Here is a 12,070-nt window from a genome sequence, read left to right as displayed (position 1 = left end):
TGTGGGGTGGCTGGGTAATAGACATTGGGGAGGGTATGTGCTATGGTGAGCGCTGTGAAATGTGTAAGACTGTTGAATCACAGACCTGTACCTCTGAAACAAATAATACATTATATTTAAAAAAAAAAGAAGACAGCAGGAAGGCAAAAATGAAGGGGGGGGAATCAGAGGGGGAGACGAACCATGAGAGACTATGGACTCTGAGAAACAAACTGAGGGTTCTAGATGGGGAGGGGCTGGGGGGATGGTTTAGCCTGGTGATGAGTGTTAAATAGGGCATGTACTGAATGGAGCACTGGGTGTTATACGCAAAGAATGAATCATGGAACACTACGTCAAAAACTAATGATGTAATGTATGGTGAGTAACATAACATAATACAAAAAAAGTAAATCTGAGCAAATGGGAAGACATCTTTGTTCTTAAAGAGGAACACTCAACATTATAAAGGTATCAGTTATAAATGTAATGCAATTCCAAAAAAAATCCAACAAGCTGTTTATGGAGGTAGATAGGTTAATACCAAACTTCATATGGAGAAGGAACCATGCAAGAACAACCAGAACAACATAAAAGAAGGACTCGCCCTAACAGACAGTGAAATGTACTATAGAACCTCTATGATAAAAGTGTGATGCTGGCACATGAACACATAAATAGGCCGGCTGAACAGAATGGAAAGTCCAGAAATAGGCCTAAGCTCATATGGAAATTTAATGTGTGATAGAGGTAACATTTCATATCACTGGGTCAAGGATGGACATTATTTTTTAAATAAATAGTGATGGGACAACTGGATAGCCATTTAGGATAAGATAAAGTTAAATCCATACTTTATACTGTACACAAGAATGAACTCCAAATAGATTTGCTATCTAAATGTAAAAAATGAAACCACACCGGAGCTAAAAGAAGACATACCGCTTTAACCTTGGTATGAGAAAGGCTTTCCATCTAGGGCTTAACTCTAGGGGTATTAAAAGATTAATAAGACTATATAAAAATTTAAAACATCATTTTGCATGGCAGAAAATAGACAATCTCAGAAGACAGCTGAGAAACTGGAACAAGCATAGACTACAAAGGGCTAATATCCAAGAATTCTTAAAAACTCAGGGATAAAGAACCAAAAACCCAAGAGAAAAATGGGGGAAAATATGATTAATCAATTCATTTAAAACATAAAAAAATGGACCTCTGATATTTGAAAAGATATTTAAGAGGTTTTTTTAATTTATTTTTTTTTAAGTAGACTCCATGCCCAGTATGGAGCCCAATGCCCAGCATGGAGCCCAAAGTGGGGCTTGAACTCATGACCCCATGAGCTAAGACCAAGAGTCAGCTGCTTAACCATCAGGCACCCTGTAAAGATGTTTAAACTAACTCATAATTAGAGAAATGTAAATTAAAACATGTTGGGATACCATTTCTCATCTATCAGACAGACTGGCAAAAGTTAGATAGTATGACAAACTTGCTGGGGCTGTAGGGAAACAGACACTATTAATTCCAATTAATAAGTGTAGATGGAATGGTGGAAAGAGAAAATTACCATTAGACAAATACAATAGTAACAATTGTTGCAGGCAAGAACCATCATGGATGCTAAATTTAGTGGGTGGAAGTATGATGAGAAATGAAAAATTTGTATAATTTAAAAGTATTTCCACTCAAGATACTTTTTAATTGCAAAAGGAAAAATAGTAACTTTACAATGAAGGAACCCAGTAGACTCTACCTCAATCAAATGATCAAGGTTAGCATCCCAGGAATAAGACACATCAGTATCATGTACCTCCCTAATATGATATACCAAAAAGGCATAATCACTTTTGGGTATTCTTGCCAAAAATGCATAATCTAAGTCTAATAATGACAAAACATCAGATAAACCCAAATTGAGGTGCATTCTACAAAATAACTGACATTTCTAAAATGTTAAATTCATGAGAGATGAAAGAAAATTGAGGAACTGTCATAGATTGGAAGAGTCTACCTAAGGAGACTTGGAAACCAGATGCAGTGTGGGGTCCTGGATTGGACCCACAACCAAAACAAGGACATTAGTGGTAAAATGGCATAATTTGAATAAGGTCCATAACTAATAGTATTGTGTCAGCATTCATTTCCTGGTTTTGAGTGTTGTTATGTATGTATGTTTGAGTGTGAATTACTTTTTTGACTTCTAAGTCTAAAATTTTTCAAAATAAAAAGCCAAAATATAAAGAGAGGTCCTCAAAAATAATTATCTCCATTGTGAGTATTCACACATTTCTACTTTTTTTGTTGTTCTAAGCAAACTTCTCTTTTTTATAATACTAACCATGACTTTATAGAACTCGGAAAACATTTTTTTTCTTATTGCCAAACAAAGGGAATAGGAAAAAAATCAAATGTAGAGTATTGGGTATTCAGTTTTGCACCTTCATTATCCAAAGTAAAACATCACCAAGAAACCCCTGCCCCTTTGGGCTTCTTCTCTTTGGCATAGCACTGAACCCAGCCACACAAGATTGGGTCTACCAAAAAAAAAAAAAAACCCTGCATCCAAAAGGGATGCCTCACTCATTTATGCAGTTTTAAAACATCATTGGTCCTCTTTTATCAGAACAAAAATGTCTTTTTCATTATACTGTCTCCTGCATAGCTATGTTCCTACCTAGAAATATTGTTGGTCACATGCTTCCCTTGTGGTTGATGGCACATTTCATTCAATGCTTGTTTTAATACCAAGTATAAAAAATGTATATTTGTTCCTGTCTGCAGCTTTTGGAAGAATATACTGCTGTGTCATTTGTGCATGCTTTTCAAATCATGCAAATTCTGCATCTTTAGCAGTTTGTGAAGGAGTATTATATCTTTAAGATGTAACACTTAATCCATGGAAATAAGAGATCTAGAATTTCGTCTTATCACTTTGGTATGATTATTATAACATGTAAAATCATGTAGCTGATTTTTCAGCACTGGTACTTTGGCCATATTTAAATAGAAAAATAAATCTAAGGTTTAAAGTTTAAAACTTTAAAACAAGATAATTTCATTAGGTACATAATACTTTTTTGAGCCTTCATTACTTACCAAATGTTTATTAAGCATCTTTCTGGGAGAGTGTATAGGAGTGATCAAGCCATATGATATCCGTACTTCCATGAAGTTTACATTTTATTGTATGTAAGGACCACATGAAGTTATTTCAAAATTGGCTGCTTCTGTGTTTTTAAATGGAGCTTCTTTGCATATTAGGAAGTCGTTTGATCACATAACTTACTAGAGAATATCGTTTTGCCTATTAAATTTTTAAAAATCTTGGGGATGTTCTCCTTTCCTGCAAACTCTGTTTTCATGATGGAAATATTTAGTAACCTCTGTAACACATGGTAGATATGCATCATTGATGGATTTTGGCTTTTATTTTCACCCTATTGGAACAATTAATCTATATTGAAAGCCCTGCTTTCTATGAGAACAAGCTTGCATTTCAACTCTGAGGCATTTTCTTTTGGTCCATAGATGTTGGCTGAACAGGCGTCAGATTGACGGGTCTTTGAATAGAACTCCTGCTGGGTTCTATGACCGAGTATGGCAGATCCTGGAGCGCACGCCCAATGGTATCATTGTAGCTGGGAAGCATTTACCACAGGTACAGCCCCACTGTATTTATGTCATTTACGGGAATCTAAAGGAGTAGGGAATTCTTTCCCCCTCTGCATTGCCAATAACCTTTCTGCTTATTCCATTTTCTAAGAGTATTTAAAGGGATGGTATCCAGATACCTGAAGGGAGGAACTATTAGAAAATAAAATACCTAATCAATTGGATTGGAAATTTTTTTCCCCAACCTGAGTTTCTTTAATTTTTTAATTTTAGTGCCCCTCTATACAAAAGCCTTGCTTTACCAAAAGGATATTTTGCTTAAAAGCTGTATTTAATAAATTTTTTTTATATTATTATATTTCAAATGTTTCAGGGAAGCTCTGTGTTTAAAGGAACCATATGGCCAAACCTTTTGCCAAGCAGCTGTCCTTCTTTTGTTTATTTATTAGTGAAGTTCAGCTTTCTTATGTTGGCATTACTATGAAAGCTGGTATTCCTTTACCACCAAGTGATAGTGGGCCAGTGCTAGGGAACCTCACAAATAATAAAACATACATTCAAAAGACAGAACCAAATCAGACCTAAGAAGCAAGGTGACTTAATAATGCTTTGGATAAGGAAATGACTGAATTTTGGTAAATGTGAAAATTATAGTAACTTTTTAGATCATAGATAATCACTTAATTTACTCAAGATATAACTTAGCTTTGATCCAAATGAATTAGTGCTCCCTCCTTCAGATAATTTCCCAAGTTATATAAACTGGCCTCTTCTTTGATTTGGTTATTTTATTTAATACTGACCTCTAACTCATTCTGCTTATACACAAACAAGAATAACTAGGCCTTTTGGAAATGGAGTACCATATTTGTTTTTAGTGTTGAAATGTCAACCAAATTATTTTTGATGAGGGTCCTTATTCAAATATAGTATTCTTAAATACCCATGCCCACACTCATTTTGTTTATGTGTACACAGTATTTCTGGAAAGACCCACAAGACACTGGTAGCATTCTTTTCTTTGCCTTGGGGAAAAGAACTGTGGTTTGAGGGCACAAGGTGGGCTTTTCACTGAAAACCTTTTTTAACCATTCAAATTTGAACTATGTGAATCTATTACTTATTTTCAACATAGGTGCTCCATCCCTCTCCCAGATGCTCTGTGACCATAATATGGGGCAGCACTGTCTCTTTTGAGCAGAGGAGGCCTCCATCATTCCTGCTCTGCTTCTGCTAGGCCTCATGTCTGCTCTACAGTGGACTATGGCAACATTTTGTCTGCTGCTTTCCCAGGCCCCGCTAATAGCTACCAGATTTTCATTTAATTGTCTGATAGCCCAGGCCACTTACATTTTGTATCCTCTCTTTGCTAACAAAAATAACAGCAGATACATGTTAAGTCTTTTTATGTTCCAGGCACATTTCTAAGTGCTCCTTTAATCCTCACAATGCTCTTTTGAGGTAGGTACTTTATTATTCCCACTTGACAGATGAGGAAACTGAGGCACAGCTAAGTTATTTTCCCAAAGTCCTACATCTAGGAAGTAGTTGACCCCGAGTGTGACACCTATCCCCTACCCCATCCCTGGTAATTCAACTTCTGAGCCTTTTGTCTTAACTTCTCTGCTCTACTGCCAACCCTAAGTTCTTCCAGAGAGTGGGAAATGAAGCAGGCTTGATGTCTCTTCTCTAGGTTTATCACAGTTGCACAGTAGCCAGATTGACTTTTCAAATGAGATATATGAAAAGGAAATTGATATGAAACCATGACAGGGTTTTTCTTTCCTTCTGTAACCCTACTAATCCCATTGCTAGACATCTGAAAGAATTATAATTATTGTGTTTAGCAACTGGGCTTCACTTTCCCCAAACTAGGTACTAACTGTAAGCATTAATAATATGTTAGATTGTATTGAATATAGAATACAATAGATGGACCATATCGAATTAGAGTCGATGCATTATTATACCAGGTCGAACAAGTTTGTTGTCACTTGATTTCAAGGGGACATTCCTGCTGGGTCCCATTTGGAATAGTAAGTAGATACACATTGTTCTGAGGCTATGATTAAGTTCACTGTAAATCATCATTGAGGTGGAAGCAAATAAATATGACTCATCATTTCTGCATCTCTGGTAATAAGTCTGGTGACTCCATCTGCTTTCCACCATACAAACCTAACATTTAGAGTCTTCTTCTCTTCAGTCCTTTGAGGGTTAGCCACCATGCCCAGATGTGGGTTTGCATTTGGATTTGAGTTTATTGGCTGCTTGCATTTGGTTTGTGAAAAGTGAATGGAAGACTATGCAATATTCTTGTTTTAAATGAAGTAGAAAGGGTAGAGTAAATTTTTTTAGTTTTGCTTTTTTTTCTGTGTTGTCTTGCTATTTCTACATGCAATGTTGTTTTTGCTTATTTGTATGCATTTTTATGCTGCCAGCTCAGAAAAGACCTGCCACAGAAATGATGTAAATTCAATATCAAGTGACTTACATGCTAAAGTCTGACAGCAAGCATAACTTCTTGTGTTAATTCTGAAAGCAATATGTACTCTATTTGTTGTCTCAATTTACCGCTGTTCCTTTTGTGTGTTGAAGTGGATTTCCAATATAGTCCCTTTCCCTTACCATTTGTATAGTAAAGATAACTACTAAAAATAGGAGGTTTAATTTATCACAACAGTCAGCTGGTTGGCTTCAGTAGTTTGACATATATAAAATCCAGTCATATAGCTGAAAATGCTCCCTAAGGTTTTATAGAACTTGAAAAAGGTTATTGATTAGAAAATGAAAGTCCTCTATTAAATGGGAACCCCAGTATAACAGTGCAGCATGTTAATATTGACTTACTTTTTTCAGCAACCAACCCTGTCAGATATGACCATGTATGAGATGAATTTCTCTCTCCTTGTTGAAGACATGTTGGGAAATATTGACCAGCCAAAGTACAGACAGATTGTTGTGGAGGTTTGTATTTAGAAATGCAGATTGCTGAAGAAGTGCTTTCTATCTGCTCCCTGAAAACTAACATAAAGGAAACTGCTCAAGAGAGACCAGGAATTCCACTCCTTACGTAACCCGGATCTCCTCTAGTTGAGTCTTAGACAATATAGCCATCCTTGACCCAAGGTCAAGGTACATGAACAATTTAAACATCTTAAATCCTTCAGTGTGGAAAGACTGCCCAGCTTTTTCAGTCATGCACTTATCCCTCAACAGCAAGTGCATTAACACCACTAAAAAACACAGGAAGTGGCCTTTTCCTATTTTCTTTAATTTCAGTTTTTTTTCTGTTTACAGAAATAGCACATGACTATTGTAGAAAGTTTTAATAGTTCAGAAAATTATAGAAAAGAAAGCAAAAAAATTTCTCCACACCCACTAGCAATAGATCATCAGTGTTGATATTTTGAGAGACATCTTTCCAAACATCTCTCTGTGAACAGAGAAGACATGTAATTTTGTGCTGTATCATTTTATATAAAGTTAAATGCTAAAATACACACACACATGCATGGTGTATACATGTGCTCTTTTGCCATTTTAAAATATTATACCAAATATGGAGAGAATCCTCATAATGAATGGATTTAACATATAGCGCATCCTCACTTTGTCTCTTTCTCTGGGAATGTCTCCATCAGACTCTGTCTTTCTTGTGGGTGGATAGTATGTTTGGGTGAGGCAGAAGCTCTCAGTAACTGCTGGATCTGGCACCTGAAATCCAGTCAGAGTTGAGTGAGATTCAATCTTACCTCAGATGTGCCAGGATTTAGAGACATAATCAGCCAATCAGTTTCATAGCACATGGGAATGAGGCAGCCTGGGGTCAGAAAGAGACGGGGTTATTGGAAGGGTGAATGCTTTTCTTATGCTGTTAGCCATTCAGTGTCTAGTGCCCAGCATCTGGGCCCTACAATGGACATGGAGGTCCTTCTTGTTGACCAAACGAGGGTCCCTTTGCAGAAGAAATTTTTCTTTAGAACTAGAGCAAAACTTCATATTCTCCTGGCTAAAGCCCTCTCCAAGGTCTCCCACCTTGTGACACCTGGATTTTTTTCTGAAAGTGTTTCCGTTGGTTCTTTCAGGTTCTATTTTGGAGGCATTTAGAGAAAGTACAGTCAGGAAGATTCCCAAACTGGGGATTATGAAGTCTTTTTTCCTGTTCCATGTACAGAGTAGGAGCCATAATCATCATTGGAAAGTCTTTACCAAGCATTGTATACTCAGACACAATCTTTGTGTCTAGCAGTATGTCATCTAAAATGGAGGTTACTACTTAGGATGAATGTATGAGATAGTCAGACAATAGGATGATGCATTAAACTAAGATATGCAGACCAAGTAGTACTCAGACCATAAAGAGGTCAGAGTTAGGTGTATCTTTTAAAATATAGCCATCCCCTGAGAAACACTATGATGTCACAGAATTATACTCATTTTGGGGTCCTGGGCTCCAAGTCATTTGATCATGAGCCTAGATCCAGAGTTTCCACTGACCTCACCTGCCTTCTTTGGCTTTGTTGCCGGCCAGCTCCACTGGACACTGGTTTTGGTGTCTTGCCAACAAGGATTAATGCCCAAAGGCCAGAAAGTTCAGACATTTTGGGCGAATAGAGCACTATGTACTCTACACAGGACTGGGAAAATCATTTTTCTTATTTCATTTACGTGACCTAAAAACATTTCTGCACAGCTACAAAGATATACACAATGAAAAAAATGTACAGTTTCCAAACAGAACTTACGCTACTAATTTGCAAGATTTTTAGAAAGAGTCCAGGGCGCCTGGGTGGCTCAGTTGGTTAAGTGACTGCCTTCGGCTCAGGTCGTGATCCTGGAGTCCCTGGATCGAGTCCCGCATCGGGCTCCCTGCTCGGCAGGGAGTCTGTTTCTCCCTCTGACCCTAACCCCTCTCATGTGCTCTCTCTCATTCTCTCTCTCTCAAATAAATAAATAAATAAAATCTTTTAAAAAAAAAATAGAAAAAGTCCATTCACAATGATCCTAAAGTCAATCATTGTACAGAACACACTGTGGAATTCAAGGGTCATCCGTCAGTCTGAGTAAAGAATGAAAACATGTCCAGACTGTGTTGCTTTTATGGTTCATATAACTGGCTTTCAACATCTGTCTCTTCTAGTTACTAATGGTTGTATCCATTGTACTGGAAAGAAACCCTGAGCTAGAATTTCAAGACAAAGTAGATCTAGACAAACTGGTGAAAGAAGCATTTCATGAATTTCAAAAAGATGAGAGTCGACTAAAGGAAGTTGAAAAACAAGTAAGTAGAGAAAAGAGCTTTTTGTAGAATTTTTTCATTGTCTCAACTCTTCAAAATATCCCTAATCTCTTATCATTTAACTTACAAAACAGATTTATAGAGTGCAAAATGGAGTATTTGCGGGGCAGGGAGAAATCTGACTTATTCGAGAAATTAGTGGTACTTTATAGTTAATTACTAGTCAGTTCAGCTATGAAGCTCTGACTAAAAAGAAAACTGGGAAGACATAAATTCCCTTTATATAGTTAGCAGTTAAAATGTCTTTTACCAGAGAGGAGCCATAGATTCCAGAAGGCTATAAAATTAAATTCTGGGGAAGATGGGAATGCCGTAACAGGCTACATTGGTGCTGTGTATACTACCTAATATAGTCCCTTCCAGGCTCTCTGTTTAATATTTTATGCTCATCTGTAAAAAAGTTCCCTAAGTAAATAAAAATTATCAGCAAAGAGGAGAATATTAAAAGTGTCTGTCTTTGTTTTATATGCTGAGAAGATGCCTTAGGAAAATGAAAGAAAACCTCAAGAAGGTTCTATTTTCCATGAGGAAATATTTCTGTGAATTTATTTTTCCCCCTAGGCTGACACTGATTTTACCTGTCAACTCTTTACAAACAAAAATCAAGCAACTTGCTTACTGTTTTCCTTTGTAGGATGACATGACTTCCTTTTACAACACTCCCCCACTGGGAAAAAGAGGAACATGCAGCTATTTGACAAAGGTTGTGATGAATTTGCTGCTAGAAGAAGTCAAACCAAGCAATGATGACCCATGTCTGGTTAGCTAGTGAGGAAGGTGTAAGAGGCTCTGCTGAGACACATTTTCTAGAAGTATGTTAAGTTTTGTGTTGAAGCTTAGTTCAGGCCGCCATTTAATGTATGGACTGATTTTGTTGGTGAGGTGGTTGCCGTACCCTTGGCAGTTACTGGACCTCTTGCACGCCATAGTCAATCTAATGGTATGAAATCCTTTAACTAAGTGGAAAAAAAGTTCTCATGATTATTATGCCAACTACAATAATAATCTTTAATGAACAATAGAAATAGTTAATGAATTGAAAGTTCACCACTGCATGTTTTGTGATCAAATAACTCATCAAAATGAATCTTTGCTCTTTGGACTAAATTCCCAACTTACTGCCATTAAAATGAATTTGCTAGCTAGAAATGCATACAGGAAATGAAAAGATAATGAAAGAATGGTGAACTTAACTTAGTGGCATTGTCATATTAGAAAAAAATATTAAAATCATAAAAGCAAATCTGCCAGCCTGTGTTTTGATTCTCAGAAACTGCTTTGTTGATTATATTTTAGTATACAGAGCTGTTGTACGATTTTTACCTTGTAAATGTGACTGTGATTTTGTATTTGTGCTGACTTTAGGGGTGGGCTAAAATACAGTGTAATCTACACCTAATCAGACATTTTCTTTGAGCTCTTACTAAAAATATGGCATGTGTAAGATTGTTCAGAAGTATGGACTGTTAACCTAGTTTGTACTAGTAAAAACAAAATTGAAAATCATTAAATTTCATTTCTGAATTAATGAATATATCTGGACACATTTTTTTATTCTCTTGTTCATAATATTAAGTCTATTACTCGTGAATATTTTCAGCATAATTGATCTGGAGATAGACTGGAAGAGAATCTATGGTATCTACCATTACACATATTTTGCTACCAAATTTACTTAAGCAAACTTTAATAAAAATAGAAAATAGATTAAACATTTAAAGTTTTATGAGTTCTTACTGAATGTTACAGTACAGCCTATAAGTTTGAGCCATGGACCAAAAGAGAATCATTTTTCTGACCAGTCTTATTATGGGGTATCACCTGAGAATTCAAACTTGTTACATAAAGATGCAGCCCATTTGTAGAATCTTGAAAGGAACTAAGAAACATAGAACAAGTGGCTTCAGTAACAAGTCAAATTGATATCAAGTAAATGGATGTGTGAGCACATGGAAAAATCTGCAAGTCAGCACATTTCTCATAACTTTGAGGTGTACTGCCTGGATCTTGCATAAGAAATCATATATGCACTGGTTGGCAAAATTGGGAAGAATAAGGTAAAATCTGATCTTATAGAACATCTTAAGGAGAGGGATATGACAAAAGAAGATAATTACTTGATAAATTAAGAGAGTTTGTGAAAACATAGTCATGAACCTAATTTCTAAAACAAGCATAAAAACTTAAACTTGAAGCCCATGGAGAATTGAGGACTGATGCTTCATAGCTGGAGAAACTGGAAATAAAGAGAAAAAAAACCTTGGAATATTTAATATTTGCTGAAATCTAGAGGAAAGTAAACCGTATTGTAATTTTAAGAATTTTTTAAAAGTCTGATAAGCTAAGCAGAGTTGCCAGAAACCTGTCACTGGCTTTATTGAAATCAAACATCAAATGCAAATATATATTTCCTGAATGAGTTTTAGTTTCCTACTTAAATGCTGCATATGCAGGATTCTGGTTTTCTCATGCTGCTGAAGGCATTCGGGATCTGTGACATATGTACCAACTTTGTGTTTTGATGAAATTCAAAATTTATTGTACTGAAAGATATGTTGGAATCAGTAAACCTTGATGTACACCTCTACAGAAACCAATGTCTGTTTTCTAACTAGAAAAGCAAAACATAATAAGAATTAGAACACAGAACTCATATGAATTTTAGAAGTCCCATTTGGCCTACAGAGCCAAAATGTTTTAACAGCTGTACTAGAGACTGACTGAAAATATTAGCACATTTATCCAGGCATGACAAGATTTAAATCTGATTTAAAGCTTCCTCTATCACAATGGCAGATTCACTGTGTAAGTTTATTGTACAAGCAACGTCTGTTGGAAACTCCTGACTGAATATCAAATTCAACTACATTTCCAGAGCTATCATTTTAAGAAACATGGTGTTTTCCAGATTTCTTTCCATTTTATTTAAGTCTGAAAAAGTCATATTTCAATTTAAAAAAAAATCAGAGTGTGGGATCATCTTGATGTCATCTTCAATATGTGATAAACTTGCAGTGCCTTATGGACACCAAGTAACATTTATAGGACACCTGAATAAATTTAGCTTTTCGCCAGAATTCTGAAGAGTAGGTTCAGACGTGCTTGTCGCCCTTCATGAGCATGCATATTAAATAGATGGCATATAAAAGCAGAGAAGTCAACACAGTATGA

At 36.1% G+C, this 12,070-nt stretch overlaps 1 protein-coding gene across 4 annotated transcripts in view; it reads left to right on the top strand.

Moving 5' to 3' along the window:
• Nucleotides 1-10,427, top strand: part of PHKB (phosphorylase kinase regulatory subunit beta) — a 289,132-nt gene extending 278,705 nt beyond the window's left edge. For all 4 annotated transcript variants that reach the window (XM_078062851.1, XM_078062849.1, XM_078062852.1 and 1 more), the window contains 4 exons: nt 3,514-3,643; nt 6,457-6,564; nt 8,741-8,881; nt 9,534-10,427. In XM_078062851.1, the coding sequence (XP_077918977.1) occupies nt 3,514-3,643; nt 6,457-6,564; nt 8,741-8,881; nt 9,534-9,668 (514 nt within the window). In that variant the 3' untranslated portion in view covers nt 9,669-10,427. The remainder of the gene's footprint in view (nt 1-3,513; nt 3,644-6,456; nt 6,565-8,740; nt 8,882-9,533) is intronic.
• Nucleotides 10,428-12,070: the final 1,643 nt, after the last annotated feature.

Source organism: Halichoerus grypus, chromosome 15, assembly GCF_964656455.1.
Source record: "Halichoerus grypus chromosome 15, mHalGry1.hap1.1, whole genome shotgun sequence".
NCBI classification, from domain to species: domain Eukaryota; kingdom Metazoa; phylum Chordata; class Mammalia; order Carnivora; family Phocidae; genus Halichoerus; species Halichoerus grypus.
The sequence above is the reverse complement of the archived record's forward strand: the minus strand, read 5'-3'. Positions and strand labels throughout refer to the sequence as shown.